The 22,284-nt window shown below is 36.0% G+C and overlaps 1 protein-coding gene across 2 annotated transcripts in view; it reads left to right on the forward strand.

The window, feature by feature from the left end:
• prima1 (proline rich membrane anchor 1) overlaps nucleotides 1–21,774 on the forward strand; it is a 42,232-nt gene extending 20,458 nt beyond the window's left edge. For both annotated transcript variants that reach the window (XM_084432409.1, XM_084432408.1), the window contains exons 3-4: nucleotides 116–248; nucleotides 19,462–21,774. In XM_084432409.1, coding sequence (XP_084288535.1) covers nucleotides 116–248; nucleotides 19,462–19,564 — 236 coding nt within the window. In that variant the 3' untranslated portion in view covers nucleotides 19,565–21,774. The remainder of the gene's footprint in view (nucleotides 1–115; nucleotides 249–19,461) is intronic.
• The last annotated feature ends 510 nt before the right edge of the window (nucleotides 21,775–22,284 follow it).

Genomic DNA, 22,284 nt, shown 5'->3' on the forward strand with positions numbered 1-22,284 from the left:
AATATTCTTGGGATTTAAGAATCAATATCGGTTCTTCAAAATGAGAATTGATTATAATCGAGACATATTTTTTTTTAACCCAGCCCTATTTTTTAACACTTTTTCTCTCTTCTAGTGGCTCCCTCCACTGTATCCCCCATAATACCCTGGAGGAGAGAGATGGAGATCTTAGTACTGGGGACAGTAAGCTGTGCATCTGTGGTCTTTCTCCTCCTGACTGTCATCATTTGCTACAAGGCCATCAAGAGGTAAGTTTTAGATATTTTATGACAAATTTGTTCATTTAGTTGATTTTACTTGTAAAAAAAAAAAACTAAATTAGTCAAATGTGATAATTGGGTTAATATAAAACATTGACTTTCATAGTATGGACAATTACGTTTTTAAAGCACCAAACAAGCCTACAGGTAAACAAAGAAGATTCCATTAACGTTTTATCTGTGTCAGCTTCATGTTTCCTTAATGTGACAAAATAAGAAGGCTGAGAAGATGATATCTTCTTACCTGAAACATGAATTGTGAATGTTGTTTTAGTTGAACTGACATGAAGCTGTTGTCTTCCTACATTAGGAAAAACAATGACAATGATTTATGTCATGGTGAAGGAATTTCCCTTGCTGTGATTTTGAGTTGCTCAATATTGCAATATGCGATATTATCAACATTTAAAAATATATTCATTTTTTTACTATATCAATAAGTGTTACATTGTGATCAGCATGCAGGAGGACGAATGAGATACACAAAAAAAAAAACAGGCTTTATTAATAATCCAAACACTCTGAATGAACCCGCAGGAGAATAACGCAAACCACACAATGCATTAAACGAGAACTGACCAAGAACATCTGAAACACAGGACTATGTAAACAGGGGTTGTACAAAAGAAAGTAAACTAGATCTATAACTACAGAAACAAACGAGGATGTAATCAATAACCAATGACACTGAAACTAAACAGATCGGCGAAACAGGAACTAATGGAAACCGAACAGAATGTCTAAATAAGGGTCCACATAACAGAACATAAACCTGACAATAAGCTTGTTGGGCTATATGTATAACAGTTCCATTCATCGACTCTGACTGGTAAAAAAAAAGTCTTATCAAACTATGTGTTGAAATTATTGTAAGGCTCAACCGACCAGCAATACGTCACCAGATTAATGCTGAAGCTGATGCTTCAATTATTGACCAGCACTGATGCAATTCATGGGAAATGCCCAAAACGTTGACATGATGCTAAGACAAAGATTTAGCTTTCCTCTTCGGAAATGGCAAACTTTTTTTCACAAATATATGACTTGACCTGAAGAAGGACAGACGCAGGTAATCGCACTTGCTCAGTTGAGCTTTCTCTCTCATTCGCTGTCCGTTTAGGCTTGTTTAATGCAAATCTACAGAGCCTCTGTACAAATCAAAATTATACACGGAGTGTTAAGTAAAAACGAGCCAGTCGGCAGAAAAAATATATTCTTCACTATTGTTATCCTTATTTGCTTATTTAACATTAAATACACATGCATGAAGGGTAAATCAAGAAGGGCATAGCCTTATGAAAAAAGAAAACACATGAACATCGCAGTTGCTGCGGTTGCTTGCACTCCTCTGTGGTTGGTTTCTCAGTATGGCGGTATTACGATATTGCGGTTATCGCAACAACCCTAATGTGTTTTGCACTGATGGCGCAGTAGAAAGCATTGCGTGGTGTGTCAGACTTAAGCTGCTCTTTTGGTCTGGTACCAGTGACATGCTGTCAAGGGAAACCTGAGAGGCCTGTCAAATCAGCTGCAGACAGGGAAATGGCCTCAGACAGCCCAAATCACTCACACAGCAAAAAAGGAAAGAGGCTCCCAGACTCTCTTTGAAACACCCAGGGCAATACTACAATAACACATAGATTTCACAGATTTATTGTTATTTTGCATTGTGATGTATCATATCTCTTTTTCTTTTAGGTAATCATAAAAGCTGTCAGGTTGGTGTCACAGCATTTTTTTATGGGAAAAAAATGGACTTTTAATATATACCACTATATCACTTTCTGCAGTAGCTTCAACACTTTTTTGTCTATTTTTTTTATGAGCTGTAGTGTTAACTCAAAACAATTTTGGCTACATCAAATTGTGAAAACCTGTCAATGTAATAAAATCTCATAAGATGTCAAGCCTGGCCATAATGAGAAGTTAGACACAAGAGAGCCACTGAGCTATACCATGGAGTTTTATTTGCAGTAGTACAGCATGTCATTGGAACTTTTGACCATTTATTATTAGGATTTATCGCTACAGGTGTTACAGCAACTAGAGCTGCACGATTCTGGCTAAATCTGGCTAGAATCACAGTTTTTTTGCTTGGAATAAAGATCACGATTCTCTCACGATTCTGAAAAGCTTTATTATTTTAAAGATCTACAAATCTTGAACATAACCAAACAAGATAGAAACAAAATAAGACATAATACTCTTGCATCAGTCAAATTTAAATAAATGCAGTAAACAAAAAGAATGTAATATTTAAATTTAAAATAAAAATAAAAATTAAACATTGACAACATTCAAAGGTATTATGCCAGGCTAGACCTATTAAAGATTCTTAGCAAGAAACACTATCAACATTTTTGGGTATGGTGTTGCGTTGAATAGCGTTGCTTTTATAGACGTTTGTTTCGTCTGGCCGCTGGTGCTTTGTGATTGAGCAGTTTTGTTTTTAACCATCTCATATTGTAGTTTAAGATAAGTTTTTAATTGAGAAGTTTATAATAACTTTGCTTTTCATTTATTACTTAAAGCTCACTTGAAGTTTTTCGATAGCTACATGTACTACATTATTTATTTATTTATTTATTTATTTAGAAAAGGGACAATGTACATTAATTAACATTCATAAATGTAAATGTACCCAAATTAGCCCGAAGGCTAGTTTTCATTGGTAGTCCCTTTGCCGGATGTTATTAGGCTCTAAACTAGAAAAAAGTTTAGAGCCTTTATTTCTCAGTTCTTTCATTAAAAAAACATAAAACATTTATCACTGATAAAGTTCACACATTATTTAAAACAAGTGAACAGTCAGTAATAAAATAAGAACAAATACACAAATTACAAAGTTTACAAAGTCTAACAGTATATTCAGGTACAGAAATTAATAATTAAGACTAAATGTAAAATAACACTATTTGTCACTGTATAAATTAAATATAGTTTAATCTTTGTTAAAGCTGTATTTTATTGTTTTATTTATATCAATGACAGAAAACAGTGTGTATATATATATATATATATATATATATATATATATATATATATATGTAATATTAAGTGTGTCACTTTAAGACCGACTGCACGGACCGAAAAAAATCTGACAAATATCCGTTTCTTTCTCAGCTGTTCACATATGACATAAACGAGAGAATACTTGTCGAGGCGGTTATTTAGACCTGTGTTTTGACAATTTTGTGTTTGTGTTCAAGGGCAAGGAAACGCCAAAGAAGAATCAATTCTGCATTCGAGCGCTTTCTGACACGCGCCTCGTGTAATGATGGTTAAATTTAGCAGTTAATCCGCGAATCACATGCGTGCCGAACCGAATCTAGTGCGATCCGTTCCACCCCTAGCGCGTTATCTCGTTGAATATCATTGGCAGAATCGTAGAAATGCAGGATTAAGATCGCGTGGGGGGGTTGAATCGAGATAGCGATCTTTTAACGATTAATCGTGCAGCTCTAACAGCAACCAAACATTCCACCTCCTTATTTGTTTTAACCGTTCTAGTTTGTGTCATCAGCATTGCTCAATGCTGCAAAAACACGCTGTAAATAGAAACCTTTGACGTTCTCAAGAGCACAAACCCCAAATCTCTTTTGCCAATATGATATTATTATGGAGAAAACTGATCTTAGACCAGTAGTTAGGGACAGATTTTGCCTCTAAATACAATCAGAAGCAGCAGCAGTCAGCGGTCTGAGTGAGAAAATTCCATGCTAGTCTCAAGTCCGTGGCCAGGGGAAGGATAAAACCTTGCCCAGCCTTACGCACGCTCCACCTATGGGCACACTGCTGACACAGGTAACTGACCTAACACAAAATAGATTTCTTTATGTACATAATTACTGTATGCAGGAAATATTAAGCATGAATGTATATCTGGGATTATTAGCATACATTGATTTGAATATACAATAAATATTACAATACATAAAAGGCTGATTGTTATATTTCACTAAATTGCATTCAAATCCAAGGTTTACCATGCATCGTCTTGCTCGGAGTGACAGTGTAAATGCTTGGAAATAAAGCTTCATTTCTTTAAATCCATATTCAGTTCTTTATTTCTCTGAATAAGTTGTGAAGTGTGTATATTATTTCCTATTTTGTTGTTGGCCAACATCCAATTTTGGAATCTGTTAAAGAGCCACAGGTCAGCTCAAATTCTATGGCTTTTTATTAGCATGACAGTTTGAATTAAGTGTATATGTGACCCTGGACCACAAAACCAGTCACAAGTAGCACGGGTATATTTGTGGCAATAGCCAACAATACATTATATGGGTCAAAATTATCGTTTTTTCTTTTATGCCAAAAATCATTAGGATATTAAGATCATGTTCCATGAAGATATTTTGTACATTTCCAACGGTGAATATACACTCTAAAAAATTATTCTGTGGCTTAGTAAATATCACAGTAATATTTAACTTTATTAACTTAATAAAATCTCTGAATATCATTTACTTGATTGTTTGAGTTAAACATACCAAAATAATTGACAAAAAATTAATTTCATCTAAAATTTACCATTAAAGTTTTTTTCACTAAAAGAATTTAGTATTTGACTAACCAATTATTTATTTATAATACACTTAATATATTTGTGAAATTTCTATAAAAATATTTGAGAATGGAAAATTAAACTGATCTGTTTCAAGAACCACAAATATTATGTAATTCAAATCAATATTATTAATATATTTAGCACACTCTTAAGAAATTGAGTAAGTTTACTCAATTAAAACGATGCACCCCTCCCCCACCCTCTGACGTGACGACAACTCATGGGTTGAGTGAGCGCGGGGCCGCGGGCTGTTTGAACTCTCTCCAGTCTCCAGAACAGTTCTCTCTTCTCTTCTCAGCGTCGCAGAACTGATGCATTTCCTCTGTGAAATTCAGGTGTGTGTATGTTTTATTTTGTTTTATTTTATAAAATCATTACTGTGCTTTAAATAATTTTATTTAATGTAAAACAACATACTGGGATGCAATGTGAGTCACCTAAACGAGTGTCTGTCTTTTGGCTGATTGAAATGCCTGATGGCTTGCATAAAACACACGACTTTATTCCTGAAGATAATGAATATAACTAATTTGAATGATAAAATGTTCTCAGAACTGTGCACTGTTTGTTTATTGGCAGGTTATGGAGTCGCAGCATCTTTCGGCTATGAGTGAAACACAGGACAGCGGTCTGAAGTTCGAAGTTCACCTGTAGAGCGCAAGTCCATCTCCGGCACGAGAACCAGCGCTGATCCGGTGGAAATTGGATAACAGACCGGTTGATTACACATGAATTAGGCTACCTGAATGTTTAAATGCTTAATTTTTACTTCTAAAATGTTTGTTACATGAGTTTAAATGTAGGCAATATTATATGTTAAAACAGTGTAAAACATGCTGTATTGATGTAACGTTACTCATCGGCAATAAAGGCCAGTGTCATGTATACCGGTGGTTGTATGGATAGTATTTTACAAAGGTTTAGAGAAAAAAGTTAATATTACTCATAAATAAAAACAGTTAATGTTACTCATAAATATATATATTTTTTTCCCCCAATTATTTCTTCTCAGTTTTATTTGTTAATGTACCAGATGCTGTTACTCAGATCTACTTAATTTTTTTACTTACATTTACTCAGTTCATACAGTGTATTGTAATTGATTTCACTGCTTTAAAATTTAATCAATATTTTTACGTGTAAAAATGTTTCATTTTAAAAAGTAAATCATTGTAAAACTTTTTAGAGTGTATAAAACATTTATTTTTGTGAGTGAATGCAGCACAATCGCAAACATAAATGGACAACTTTAAAGGCGATTTTCTCAATGTCTCGATTTTTTAGATAAATAGTTGTATCTTGGCCAAATATTGTCCTATCCTACCAAATCATACATCAATTGAAAGCTTATTTATTCAACTCTCAGGTGATATATAAATCTCAATGTCAAAAAATTGACCCATGTTACTGGTTTTGTGGTCCAGGGTCACATATATTGATGATCTTTTTATAATTTAACTAATGTTTAAGTTGTTATCTTTACTGCTTTGAAATACATGCTGTTAATGAAAACACTGTTGAATAATTTACAGTTGCTGTATGAATAAAATCAATATTGTAGAACACAATTACATAACAACAATAAATAAATGTACATGGCGAATTAAGTATGTGCATTGCCTTACAAAGCATAAAGCTGCAGATTTCAGAAGAATCATTTTTAAATTTCTTAACAAATGAGGTATCTCATCCGTCAGCTGATCTGATATCCGCTGCTATAATGAAGACTCAACTTTTAATTAGTAGGGGAAATTCCTGATTTGTAAGAATGTACAGGGAGACTTCAGATATAAAAACGCTGACTTGCTAGGTAATGTTTTCATTCAATTCAGATGGTTTCCTATTAATTAATAGGATAGAATGTGAGGAAATACTCTGGAATACCAATATGGTGCAGTGGCTTCACTTTTTATGATGTCATGAGCAATCCAGCCATTTATAAGTTTAGAGGTTTTGACCCTTAACCACAACACTCTTTATTTGGTGGGTCAACACAGGAGGCAACCAACAGATATCATATATAAAACATCGCAACTCATGTGAGTCTCATGCACATGATAAACAGGTTATTCTTAGGGATGTCCCGATACCACTTTTTCACTTCCGATACCGATACCGATGCCGCAGATTTGGGTATTTGCCGATACCGATATCAATCCGATATTTTTATTTTATTCTTGAACTAATAATAATAAAATATATGGAAGCACTTTGCTCAATTAGCCACATAAAAAGACTAGACTACCACCCTTTATTCAAAAGACCTTGAGATATGTTTGGTAATTGTACCTGAATGAATTTAAAATTAATTTGCTATATTTCAGATCAATATATTTGTTTCCTTAAAATTTTTATTAACTTTAACTTTATTCTCATCTGAATTATAAATAATTTATTTCTGTATAAAATAATACTACCATTAAAAACGCATTTGATTTTCTTTTTTAATCAATGTAGAATGTGTAACTTAAAAATAGATTAGTGCTCTGTTTTAGGACAAGAAATGAAAACCAATGCAATATGATGAATGTCCAAAAGATGAGATAATTTTTGCTTTTAAACAGCGTGTGTGTGTGTGTGTGTGTGTGTGTGTGTGTGATTTTGGTTGGGTGACAGTTGTAGGTTACAGTGTGACGAGTTTAGTTTGACAAAAGCACAATGTTGTGTTTTACACAAATATAAGTAGGCTAAACACTTTGCAGTTTTAATGATGTCCTGTATGAACAAAATGACGGAGTATGTTTTTATGTTTCCACTGTTCGATCGCGCCAGTGCCTCTCTCTCTCTCTCTGACACACACTCACATTCCAGCATTGCAATCTTGACATCGCAGCCTGTTCATTATGCTGCGTTCACACCAAACGCGAATAGAGCGTCAAATTTGTGTCTATCGCGTCTAGTTCGACGCTTGAACATTTTGAATCCATTCGCGCGTCCAAAGCAAGCGTTTGAAGCGAAATAGACGCACGTTCAGAGCTAAGGCGGGGCTACAGATTAGGTGTCCCTAAAGAACCCGCACCTGTGCGCGCATCTAACAGTTGTTCCGCATTACATTAATTAATGTGCACGCGAGTTTTGATTTATTTTTATACCGTGTATTCTCCGTGTAAATCAATGCACCGAACCGTGACGCACGTACCGTTTCGGTTCAATACGAATACATGTACCGTTCCACCCCTAATAGGTATGGGATCATATTTTTTTCTCCCCTCCGATCTCCGATCTAGCGTTCTGGGCCAGTATCGGCACAATACCGATGACATGGATCGGATCGGGACATCCCTAGTTATTCTCATGACCAAAAGGGAGAGAAATTACCGCTTTAATTATTGACCATTTGGCATCCAGGGCCAGAACTGATTGCTTCACCCCAAAAAAACAACAACAACCAGAATCCATGTGGTAACTATCGCTGGACTATATTTGGCCTGGTTCATGACATCCTGAAGCTACTCTCATTAAATTGATACTATTCAGATTTTCAAGTGAAACTAAGTGGAGGTGGAATCCAAGCTGTTAATGTTAAAACATTCCAGTCTTCTGGAAATTAATCTTTTATTTATGAAAGCTGTGGAACATCCCCTCCTGGCTATTAAATGGGGACTTGTTATGAGCTCTCTGTTTTGGAATCATTTCACTTGGTAAATTCGTTTGTTACACATTGCCTCTTTTTTTGCCTGAGAACTTGGTATAAGGAAGCCAACTCCCAAAGGAAAACCCAGCTGGCAGCTATTTCTCCGCTAATGAGCTTGCCCAGTCTGCCAAAATGAAGAGAGAGAGACATGTTTAATGCCTTCCTTTATATGCATGCGAACACATCATTTAGCTATGCCCAATGACCGATGCACCGCGAATGGTGCTTCTTCAAACACTCGGTAAAATGTCCCAGTGAAGGCTCGGATTATTACCCCAATCATTGCTTTATGGCTTCTGCATGCTGAAGACCGGTGCGGCTCACTTATTGTGATGAGTTTAATGGAATTAGAGGCACTGGAGGGGAAAGCTAAAGCAGTTTTGTTGAACAGTTGCTCAGTGCATATAGTGAAGAATAGATCTTAGAGGAGAGAAATGGGGTGCTTCGTGAATTTTTGACCACTGTAAACGAATGATAAAGCATCCCGGTCATTGAACGTTAGTGCAATTATGATAATGAAGACTCTAAACAAATGGACTTTCAGAAGCCTCAGTCTGGATAGGATGTGTAAACACAACTTCAAGCTGTCTTTTTTCTTCTCTTAGCTCTGCTGAACATGCAGCACTGTTAAATGCTGTCATGCATAGTGTCAATACATCCTAAAATAACTTTTTGGGTGAACTTAAAGGTATAGCGGAGGATCTTTCCGAATTTTAGATAAGAACCGCCCTCTCCACTTTTTGAAAAAATGCACATGCGCAACACTCTACCTGCTCCCGAGAGGGAACGCCTATTAAACGTGTGCGAGGTTCTCCTCGTGCACGCTCTGTTTACAAGTTGCTGTCGGCATCGCTCATACAAGATTACTTTCCAAAAGAAGATTTGCACTTTTTCTCCAAATAGCATGCCAAACTTACCTGTCGAGTAGAAACTTCGCGACTGAGGCATCAGTGGGAAGCCTAACCTGTGTTTTCAGCGCACGCCATCGTGTGAAACAATCTCCCAAAAACACTCTGATCTTGTTTCTCTCTTCTGAGGCCTTTCTCTTCTTCTCATACAGTTCGTACAAACTTTTTCTCTTGCGACCCTCAGACATTTTCAAACGACCCGGTGAAACGGCGAGCTTCAATGAATGGCTTAGCTCTAGCTCACCACACATATAAACACCTGAAAGTGCGCATGCGCAGAAAGCGAAAACTAAGGGATGAGCACGTACGACGGCCTTACGTAAACATATCACCAGAATGATTGACACTTAGGTGGACCAATAGTTTACACTACCCACCCGGAAAAAGAAAATCCTCCGCTATACCTTTAAGTCACATTTGAAATGCTAATTAGACTCAGGCTTGGATTTAAAGTGCTCTAAGAGACACTGGGGCTAAGAAGGCTAAAATTGCCTTTGTAATATTAATGTTCATAACAATAGTGCTGTGATAATGTGTAAAATGTATTTGCAAAATGATGTACTATCAACCTTTGTTTTTTTTTATCCTGTGATGATGAACTAGGTTAATGACATCATCACTAGAGTGCCAGCCTAGTGCTAGCCAGAAAGTACCATTTTGTTAAGAGGGAAGAGACATAAGAGCAATGAGGTGGTGAAGGGATACTTCAGGATTTAGCATTAAACTTTGTATTAGTAGAAAACCTGTAGTATTTTCGAATTACCGTGCTTTCCATCCTCATATCCCCCTGAGACGAGAGATTTCTGTATTTTTTTGTCTGGAAAAAATCCTCCGATGACGCAAAAATCGTCATTTTGCGTCATCGGAGGATTTTTTGGCCAGAGGCTAAAGACTACAGCCAGTAGTAGGAGCTGTTCCGCATGTGTTCAACCCGCCCATAAAGGGTGGGATCTCACTCACAGAATGTACACATGGTGTCAGCCATCTTTTTTTGGAAGCTAAGCTAGCAGGCTCTTATTCTGTGGAGAAAGCTGAGTAGTAGGAGAAAGCTGAGTAGTAGGAGAAAGCTGAGTAGTAGGGGTTACCATCCGCTTTTTCCCGGACATGTCCGGCCGTCGAGATCGTCCAAAATGTCCGGGATTCGGCTTTTGCTTTCTGCAGTCGCCATTCATTGTTTACATGCAAACCTTTTGTTGCAATCTAACTGAATTCATTCCGATTGGTGAATCTGAATGTAGTGTTTACATAAACGCTTAACAAGTGATCGGTTGATGTGCGTTTTAACATTGCTAAGAAAATTCCCGCTCCTCCGTGAGAGATATTTTGGGCAATCTCGAAATCCTGGGCAGACTCGTCACTGAGACTCACTAGTAGCCTAGCCTTGTTGTTTCAAACTGCGCTCTCTTACCGGTAGGCGTGGCTTGGGAGTGGCCTCCTAGGGCAGCGAAGCAAGTGCATTCTGGGAGTTGTTGTCTTTCATCCACATAAGCCAAAAATACATTTTCTGGCTTTTCTCAGTCTAGAAAAATTATTTCACATTTCTTCTACATAAATGACCCATTTTAAATACACATTCATCTTTCCAGAGGTGAAGTATCCCTTTAAATGTGTGAATGTGTGTTTGTATGTTATGCATGTTTGTATTATGATTATTGCATGTCAGAAATGAGTTCTTGATTATTTAGGTGCCAATGGTTTGCTGTGTAATTGAGTGTTGAGTGTCACGGGGAAAGTTTCCACCCCGTGACAATGGTTCGTCCCACTAGTGTTTGGCGGGAAACCTGTATATTTAAACCATTGTCTGAGCATGTTTGAGAGGTTGCCTCTTGTATATACTGTACAAACGTTTGAACCTGTCTGAGGTGAGACATTGATATTTTGTGGATGTGCCACTAGGCATTGTTCAGTGCCAGTTTTGATGCTCACAGCATTTTTCTTTTGTTTTTAGCACCAGTATCTGTTGCATTAAGGATTTTTTTTTTTTTTTTTTTTACTTTGTGGACTGCACATTAAGAAATGCTGTTTCTAAAATAAACCACAACTGGCATTTTGAAAACCACTCCTTTGTACTGAGCCTTTCCTAAGCTTTTCTCAAGCCTCTCGACAACACTCTACATGACATATCCCCAGGGTAAAAATGTGCACAGACACCATGGATGACTTTTCTTATTAATATTTAATATTTGAGTGTATTAGTTGAGAATGATAAACGTTTTTAGGCATTTCTAAATGTTGTACTATTGGACAACTTCTGTTATGCAGTACCTTTTGAACTCTCCAACTTTTGAAAAATCTTGTGTTGTAATTTCTATAAAAGAGTGTATAAGACTTTCATAAAAATGCTTTGGTTAAGGTCAGGCACTTACATTTTACAAGAAATTACAAGAAACATAACCCGATTCCTAACAGGATGGATATAAAGACCTAAAATAATCGCTCTGTGAGGGATTGACAGTTATTTTACATGAGCTTGATGTTAATTTTGATATATGTTAATTTTATGAACCTTTTTAAAGATAGACATTCCAACTAATACCACAAAACATTACAGATATTATCATGATCACCAATTAACAATACTGGTGAAAACATGCTTAAATGTTTAAAACATTAACAAAATATTACCACGGTTCAAATTTTTTAAATACATTTGCCTGATTGTCATGTTAGAAGAGAAAAATGGAAACATCAGTTCAATCCAATGTTTTGTTTTTTATTATTAACTTCTACATTTGCTTAAACCATGTGAGACCCACCCACCACCCCCCTTTAAGCCACAATCATGACATACCTGAACTCAAACTCAAATCTTCTCTGCTCTCTTTGGAGTATGTGTACAGTTGTTGTATGTTTTGAAGGAATTACTATATTACTGTTGCGTAAGCATGTCTATCATAAAACAGAGACCGTGTACTGAAGCTAAACCCCTAGACATTTCAAGAGATGTCAAATTTGTCAACATTCGTAGCATTTGTGGACAGTTGTCTAGATAGTGATTGTAAACAAAAGGTAAAGAAAATTACGTCGGGTTTTAAATTACTGATTAATATGATTAATGACATCTTGAAAAAAATGGTTACATATTATGTCCACTTAATTAAGATATGATGAGGACATTACCATGTACTGCATAACAGATCATTTACAGTACATTATCCATTGAACCTACTGTCATGTGGCAACAATCTCAGCCCGCTCTGTTTATTTTCAGAGGGAATGAATACATTCTGATGCATATTCCAAAGAGCAAGGTTATAAAATATTTACCTCTACCTGTAATGTTTTGTGTAGCTCTTCGCCATGTGTGTACTACACGTCATGTATTATTGAGGGCCCAGTTCCACATTTGGAGGTGAGGATGTGGCTGTTTTTGGTACTGCAGCGATATTTTTGGCCATATTTTCAACAAGAAAGGACAAATTTGCACCACTGAGCATCCAACCATGTGTTCACTAAACAGGAAACCTTTGAGTGTATAATAATTTGTCTTTGTATTTAAAGAATTTTTTTTTTTTTTTTTGCCTACCTTGCATCCAAACCTAAAAAAAAGGAAGTTGCACAGATTTCTTTTCATTTTTATTTCACATTATAGAAATATATACAACATAATTTGTTGACATTTGGCATTTAATTTTCATCCCATCACAGCATGTCTCTAACCAAACTTTAAATTCTTCCAAATCAAATAGGAAAGGCTGAATCAGTAATTGCTTAATCTCTGTCACTGCAGTATAAATAATCTACAGCATCTACTGTACACAGGAAGAGAATGGCTCTATAAGATATCACTTGTTTTTCTAACTTCAGCTATGCTTCAGAACGTATCCATCCAGATCAGCATTTATTTCAGTCCCAGAGACATTTTCGGCCCACGTTTTCCCACAGGATTTATTTGTCGACCTCAGAGGAGAGGTCGCGTAAGATCCAGGCAACCGAACAGTGTACTGAAATGTCTGGGGAATGGCCACGAGGACCTCTCAGGTGCTGCTGTTAATCAGTGAGAAAAGGTGGTAAAGAGAGCAGAAACAGAGCGAGAGAGGGTGTGCGAGTGAGTACGCTCAGTGCTGATTCAGGGGAAAGATAAAAGAGTTTCAGCTTCCCGTCCTGGCACGTTACATAAGTGGTCCACAGAGAAACTGGGCGACTGTCAGGGCATCTGCACATGGTGCAGTAGAGCAACACGACTCGAGGGACATCCACACGACTGCTGGAGTTGCCATGAGCCTTTAGCAGGTTGGAGGGGGGACAGAAACAAGCTCTCAGTGGAAAATTACTGTTGAGCTGAAAAGGCATCAACAGTAATTGTATGCAGTAGACTTCCAGACAGAGTGTATGTGAATTAAGAAGACTTGCATGATGTGATCAATCCAAAGAGTCTTTTTTACCCGTCATATGCCTTTTTGCCTGGAGATTCTTGACTGTTCATTATCAAATCTACATTTTCCATTTCCATCGAATTGTTCATCAGTTGTCTAGCGGTCAAGCGTAGAATAGACGAAGACCAGTCCTTAAGTGACCTCGATATGCACCCAAGGATTATGTGACTGTTTTATTTCTCCCCGAGTGTTTATCTCTGAAAGACAGAGGGAAGCAAGATCTTGTTTTCTTCCCATCTCCCTCTTCCCCACTCCACCCCTCAAAAATCAGATGAGGCAGAGTTTTTCCCATGTGTAAATCATGCAAAGCGAGAGGATGTCTTTATAGGAAAGCCCTGCAGCCTGGGGCATCTTGTGACAGATGGCCCCTGCAGAGCTACGGGATTGTCTCATCAGTCCTGCCCAAGAGACAGAGACTGTGTTTATCACAACAGATGAGCGCAAGCTACCTCTAAACATTTAATCAATCTTGAAAAGACTTAGTGGAATTCATTTGAAGGTATAGCTGTATTTGAAATACTACAGGGCTCCAGACTAATTTAATGATAAGGGATTTTTAATCATAAAATGACTATTATTTTGCACTAATAAGTGCAGTAACTAATAATATTACATGTTTATTTTTTGGAAATGCACATTTGACAGTAAAGCACTGAGCATGAGTTGAGATGTTTATAGATGTTTAGATGTTGGCAATTTGAATGCTTTTCACTAGATCTTGCAGCAATGTTATTAATAATGCGCCTAATTCAAACACTTTTCACTGGATCTCCCAGCCAGCGCTGCTGTGTAGTAACTGTCATGTGATCGAGATCGACTGGCGAGTAAACCTGTTCTGAGCTCGCGTTACGCTGTCTAATATTGGTCCGAGCTGATAAACTGTCCATGCTGCGCAGCTCAAATGAGAAGTGTGGTTTCATTCCGCTTTCATTTTGTTTGGCGTTTGATGTTTTTCATATGCAACAGAAATAGCAGCTCTGGGCAGTGCGGTGGTCGCAACAGTGCGGTGGTCACAACAGTGCGGTGGTCACAACAGTGCGACATTTAAAAACATTCAGTCGCACCGGCAAGAAAAAAAGGTGGTTGCAGTCTGGAGCCCTTTACTAGATCTTTTCTAGAAGCTGAAGAGGATGAAACTAGGTCTATGTTCAATCCATCAACATAGCAAATAGCCTAATTATTATTTAAAGGGATTGTTCTCACAATAATGTATATTCTGTCATTTACTCACTCTTTTGTTGTTCCAGAGTGTATGGCTTTTTCTTCTTCTGCAGAACATAAAAGAAGATATTTTAAAGAATGTTTCAACTTTTTGCCATGACTAGGGAGAAAAAACTTTTAGACAGAAATTAAAATGTTGTCTTTTTTTAACTATCCCTTTCAAATTGCCATTCAAAAGTTTTTTTTTTTTTTTTATGTTTTGGAAAAGTCTCTTTTGCTCACCAAGGCTACATTTATTTAATCATAAACACAGTAATATCGTTAATTTAAAATATCTGTTTCCATATTGTAGTATGTTGAAAATTCAGCTTTACTGTCAATGTCACATGATCCCTCAAATCATTCTAATATGCTGATTCTGTGCTCGAGAAACATTCCTTATCAATGTTGAAACCAGTTGTGCCTCTTCAGTTTTTTTTGCAGGGTTATTTGATGCATGTTGATAAGTTTGAAAGAACAGCATTTATTTGAAGCAGAAATTATAAAAGTCTTTACCGTCACTTTTGATCCATGTAATGCCCCCCTTTGCTGAATAAAATAATTCATTTCTGACCCCAAACTTTTGAACAGTAGTGCACATCCAGGGGTCCATCGGTGGATGTGGTTGCATCATTGCTTTTTTGCATAAATCAAGTTGACAGAATTGTCAACTCCTGATGAAAATGAACACCCCATAGATCATAATTAATAGGTTTACAGTCATTCTGTCTCTTTGATTTAAATTTCACAGAGACAGTTCACTATGTATGTACAATATAGCTCAGGCATGGCCTTGTCATACCGATAGAACACACAATTTATCACATTCAAGGGATGGATGTTGAAGCCGTAGCGCAGCTCCACACTCAAATGACATTTAATATGAGTCAGATGAAAAAAAAAAGCTCTTTATCTTATTCTGTCGGCAAAAACAGCCTGCCTTCAACAAGTTGCTATCTCATATGTGTATTTCTCTGGAAGAAACAGGTCAATTTTAATGAGCTCAAGCTCTGTTTATGAAATTAGACTTGTCCTCTAGACAGACCCCAGAGATCTGCAGACAGTAGAGATGGGCTTTGTAAAGGTCAGGTTGTTTTCTTTCTCATGATCATTTATATTTTTTCCTGACCTAATCGTTGATGTGATGTGGAATCTCTCGTATTGGTATTTAGAATTTTTGTTCATTATTGTTCAAGTTTTTGGCGAGTTTACTGTTGATCTTACTAGCCGCACACTTTTTATGGGTTTTTTGTTATTGTTGGGTGTAATGCATTACCAAGTCATTATTTACTGTCATTTAATTACTTTTCCTTTGAAAAAGTAAAGGAATACTCTTAAATTTACTGTAATTTAATTACAGTATACTTCTGATGAAATTGCATTAAATACTTTATACTCTATAGAACAATTCTATATAAAACAATAGTGAATTTAACATCAATATTTAACATCTAACATTAAAATGTACTGTATGTTTTTAATTTAACCTTCTACCTTTAAATATTTTGGTCAGTTCAAGAATAATTTATGCCATTTTATATTTTTTATTTGAAAGAATTAAAAGAGCAGTGTCATGTCTATCATTGTATTGTTAAACTGGTCGAGGTTGATATGGGATAGTATATAGAAAGTAATAAGTAATGTAATACTTTTTAGAGAGATTTATTAGTACAATAATCGAATTACACAGTTGAAGATGTAATTAGTAGCTAGGAATTAATTAGTTTTAGTAACTTAGTAACTTGGCCGACACTGGGTTTCGGAAGCGTTTCCATCTAATTCACATTTATTTTCTCCACAAAGGTCTAAGCCTTGAAACCCAGCCATCTCTGGTGGAAAATAATTTTTTTATTAAATTTGTTTAACAACACTTTAATAAATGGGAGGATCTTTGAATACCATATGTACCGTATGTTAATAATTGTGACTTCAGATGCAATCATGCATGTCTTCCCATAGAACATTAAAAAATAATGTTTTATGTAAATACTTAGTATTGTGTAATTTACATTTTGTTCAAAACATTTTTTATTTTTTTTTAAGAAATTAATCAAATTTTGATAATTAAATTGATCAAAAGTGACAGTAAAGACAATATGAACCACAAAACCAGTCACATGGGTCACAATTGTGAAATTGAGATTTATGCATCATATGAAAGCTGAATAAATAAGCCATTGATGTATGGTTTGTTAGGATAGGACAATATTTGGCCGGGATACAACTGGGAATCTGAGGGTGCCAAAAAATCTAAACATTGAGAAAATCGCCTTTAAAGTTGTCCATTTATGTTCGCGACTGTGCTGCATTCACTCACAAAAATAAATGTTTTATATATTTACGGTAGGAAATTTACAAAATATCTTCATGGAACATGATCTTCACGAATTTACGAACATTTTGACCCATACAATGTATTGTTGGCTATTGCCACAAATATACCCGTGCTGCTTGTGACTGGTTTTGTGGTCCAGGGTTACATATTACAGAAGATTTCTGTTTCAAATAAATGCTGTTCTTTTGAACTTGCTAATTATACAGTTTCCACATATTAAGCAATACACAGTAGTGTATATCGTAGTATTTATTGCATTGTTGTGCTGTGTGTTATTTCCTAGTTAGAAGTTTGATAGAAATTTCAATAGTTTGTGAATTTAGTGAGATTGCATTGTCAACTTAAGTGTCGTTTCCATGGTAAAAGGCTGAAGTGGATTTCACTTAAACTAATTTGGATTTTCTAAAAAAAAGGCATCGGACTAATGGCTTCTATATAGGCACACGCTAGCACTTAACTTCGGAGTTATATTAGGGGTGTCTTGAAATATTTATTAGGTATTGTTGAAAATCATTTTCACAATGGAGATTCTGACTGGCATCTTCACTTCTGGAAGCCAGCCGTTGAGCCCTATTGTACGGACGTGTCTTTCTTAGAGGTGACGTGGTTGCTTGGCATCAGTGTACTCCATTAGCTTATTGAACATTGTTGATTGCTGCATTCATGTCTGCTTTTCGTACATCTGTTCCGTCAATGCATCCTGACTTTGTGAATGCTGAAGCATATGCCCCAACTATTCTAAACCTTTACTTATATTCATGTTGGTATTTTACAAAATATGTATCCCTAGCATCCATCTCTCGACATAACCAGCTTTTATCTCAGGCCCTCTCTACCAATAAGTCAATATGTAACATGATTTAACAAAATCTCAACAGATTGGATCTGCATGCTCTGCTGTTTGGGCAGCTCTGGGTTTTTAATGCAGTTATGAAGGCAATTGGCTGCAGGCAGGTTGTATATTTCAAATTGTAATAAAGAATGGACAGGCCGGGTGCATACCACATCTTTTTAAGTCTAGCAGCCATTACGGCTTGCGGGAAGTCATTTAAACTGCAGAATAACTCACTTTGATAACCTGTGCTGCTGTTTATCAACCCAGACTTTGTTAGTGTCTCAAGGAGGGTCCAAAAGTGCCACATGCACTTAGGCTTGCAGAAAAATAGAACAAATATAGTACACAGAAAACATTGAGATTCAAATTGAACCTGCTTTAGGTCAGGTAAAAATGGGGCATGATGAACCTTAATTTATTCCCTTGATCATAGATGGCACAAAATCTCATCTCAACACTTTTAAAATATAATAGTTAATGTAATTCATGGGGTTATTATTCAGTAATGGTGTATATTTCAGACATCTTTGCTTTAAAAACTATAGGCTAATTATTCAATTTGAATTGTTGCTATCATGACATATCTTTGTTTAAAGTTGGCAATTAAATATGTAAATATTCACATGAAATAATTGTAAAAGTTTCATGATTTCAATTAATTAGGCATGCTTTTTGATTACTAAAATATTTATGGTGTAAAACAGGTCTGGCAGAGAGCTTTATTACTCAGCTTCTGAAGGCTATGACAACACCACGTACCCGTAACACGCCCGCTCCGCGACACGAGTAGTTTCGGGGGTCTTCAGGGGTCCCTGAAAAAAATGATTGGGGAAACACTGCATGCCTGTATACTGTATAAGTCAGAATACATTTCCATTTCAGATGAACCTTTTTTATTGGGATTTTGTTTTGTTTGACATCGGTTATTCAATTATTTAACTAAATTGTCAAAACAATTTTAAATAGAGTAGTCGATTTAGTGTATATAACATTAATGACACTTTAAAACATGTTAGTAGAAACAAATGCTTAATATAATTCACATTTTGTGCTGTGACTGCTTAGCAAATGCTTCCATTCATTTTCCTTAACTCACTTGGCTGATGCATCAACCTCCTGCACATGCTAAACTTGCGTCTAAATAGGAAAGTAAATGCACACTGATCTTTAGGGGGCCATCTTAACCCTACTATCTGCATGTCCTAGTTTTCCGTTTTGCCTGTTTGCCTTTGAGACATTGTATGTCATTTGACTTAGCTCAGGCCTCTACAACCGATCAATAGCATCCTCACTCTGAGCAAAAATAGTTGTTTGAAGTGTCCTCTTTTTGTTCTCTTTTCCAGGAAACCCCTCCGAAAAGAAGAGAATGGCACAAGCCGAGGGGAGTATGCCATGAGCTCACGCTGTAAACAGCAGGTAGTGGAAACCAATAACACTGGAGTATAGTGGCCATGTTACAGCAAGGCATGTACAGCTGAACATTCTGTTCGCTACAGCACCACCGTCTCTCTGGGTTTATGAGAAGGACGCAAGGTATATTATGAATTTAAGAACTGTAAACCGCATGGCTGCCCTTCTTGGGACATAGAACGATGTTTAAAGAAAAGACTGTATAGGCAAGTATAAGCAGGCTTTGAGGAGACTTGGAAACTCCTAGCAATGTTGGCAGCTGCACGAGTATCACGAGACTCAACCTGATGACAATATACAACACCAACAAATAAAATAAACGCATGCACTTTCTGTTGAATGCAATGATGTTTTTAAATTCTTGTCTTCTTTTGTCTTTAACTCTTTCTCTGCAGTGTCCCTCATTGAACATTAAGGGTTCTCTCACCTCATGTAGATCGTGTAAACGTGTTGAATGGATAAATTACGCATTTGGCCCCATTGTTTTAATAGAGTCCGTTAGAGCGTCCAAATGGATTGGTTCGTCCTGCACTTGTGTACCAAATATACAATAGAGAACAAGAAAACATCCAGAAATTTGTTGCGGTTTGTGTTACTATGCAATTGGGAAAGGATAGAGTTTTTGAGGTGCATGCTGATAATACAAAAACACAATGCTAGCGTTAGCATTGCTATTAGTTAGCTGATTGAAGTTTGATCATTCTATAGATATGTATACGTTTTAAACAAGCTAAATATGGCTGATGTAGCCTACATGTGAAAAATATCAATCATGTTTCATGTTATGGCTGATAAATAGCTGATATTACATTTTTTTGTCAAATTATAAAGATAAAAGACACCAAAAACTGAAATGTATAGTTTTTGTGAATGTCCAAGCAATGTCTGGCTGCTTAGACAACATTATGTACAGTATGAAATACGGATTAACTATTAATTTTGAGATGAATAATTGTTTGAGTAGTTGAGATTTTAAAAGTCATAACATAGACACACTCTCTAACTTTTTTTTAAATAATATAGAAGTTTGGCTTTCTGTGTTATAATATATTTATGTAATGGACACAATATGATGGATGTCCAGAATCAGTTTACCTTTCAGTAGCCGTTCTCAAATATTGAACATTTGTATATGAAAGTGGTCCATCATTTTGCACCAATTAGACATATTGCAAATGGGAAGCAAGAAATAAAAAGGTAAAATGAAATTAAACACTTTTTAATAAATGTTCAATTTCAACTTTAAATTATTTGTTTTTTTCTAGAACTTAAAGATTTTTACATTAGCCATTTCCTCTAACAGAAATCAGTGAGGTTAATATAACAGAAAACAGTGCTCTTGTGTAACTGGATTTGATAATCATGTCATCATTTGTGGCCTGTTGTCCATCTCGAGTCTTGGGAATGCTTGCAAATCATCCTAGATTCACATCAAGTCCCTTCTTGACCCCTCTGGCAACTCTTAAAATCTAGGATGGTACTTATCATACTTTTACTAAGATGGTTTATAGCTATTTTTGAAGTGGTTAATACTGTGATTTCATGTGGGTTAGTGGATGCTTCAAAGATGTATCAAGGTGATTCATCAAACAAGCTTAACCCTAAATTTAGCTTGTAATGTCACTCTCAATCAGACCCTCTCTATTGTTTAGTTCATTTTTATTAGAACTGTATATCCAGTGTATCTAAATATCTGTTTTATAGACAGGAGCTTGTTGTATTTAGAAAACAGTGATGCAATGTTCATGCATACAGTAACACTGACCTATGAATCATAATAGAAAACCATATACAACTGAGCAATGATGTTTACATAAAATACAAGCTTATGTAAACAAACATCCCTCTTCATATCCTGTAAAACATTCTCACACTCTACTGTACAGTCGTTCACCCGTTCAACAAGCTATACGTGCTGAAGATATATGTGTATTATACTGTACAAAGATACTCAGAATTGTATTGCATGAATGTACATATCAATATTTGCCTTCTTGACAGTCTATCGTGTGTACAGAGTAAGAGAAAATGTTTATAGGGATAAGTATAAATCGATGTGTCGTCAGAACAGAATAAGTGTTATTGTTTGTCTGGAACAAGCCATTAATGTATATTTGAGTAATCAGAGGTTGTTGCACAATGTATGCATCACATACCAAAATGTAAAACAACTATATATTGTGCATTGAACTAATTTAATTGCAACTTGCTGACTTTTTTTAGTTTTAAATAAAATTGTACTACTGAATTGTATCTTGTGCTTATTTGTCTGCAAAAATCATAATTTAAACTGGAAGAATAATTCCATAATTCTGTACATGTGCATCTTTCCAGTCTGAAAATAGCAGACAGGCTATAATATGTAAACAGTGTATGCTTATAAATATCTGATTTCATTACACTGTTGATGCCTGATATCTGTCAACCTTGGAACGCTTTGTGGTTTTATGTAGTGGATAATTATATTCCATTAATTGCTATCTGAGATATAATTATCTCTATATAATTATTGTCCTAAAAATATCCTATACCTAGCAACAACAAGGCCTCGTTGGACTCTTTATAAAAGAGAGATTTCTCTCACGCGCATATAAAACGTGTTTATTCTTTTTCTATTTTAGTTCTTTTACGAAAATGTTCTTTTAATATACTATTCGGGTGTGTGATAGTTGTTTTTCATTTTATTCAAGTTAAAGTTCAGTTAGTAAAACCTCCATGTCAGGCAAGGGTGAATCCGTTGATGGAGTTAAATGAGA

This window comes from Rutilus rutilus (genome assembly GCF_951802725.1).
Source record: "Rutilus rutilus genome assembly, chromosome: 15".
NCBI classification, from domain to species: domain Eukaryota; kingdom Metazoa; phylum Chordata; class Actinopteri; order Cypriniformes; family Leuciscidae; genus Rutilus; species Rutilus rutilus.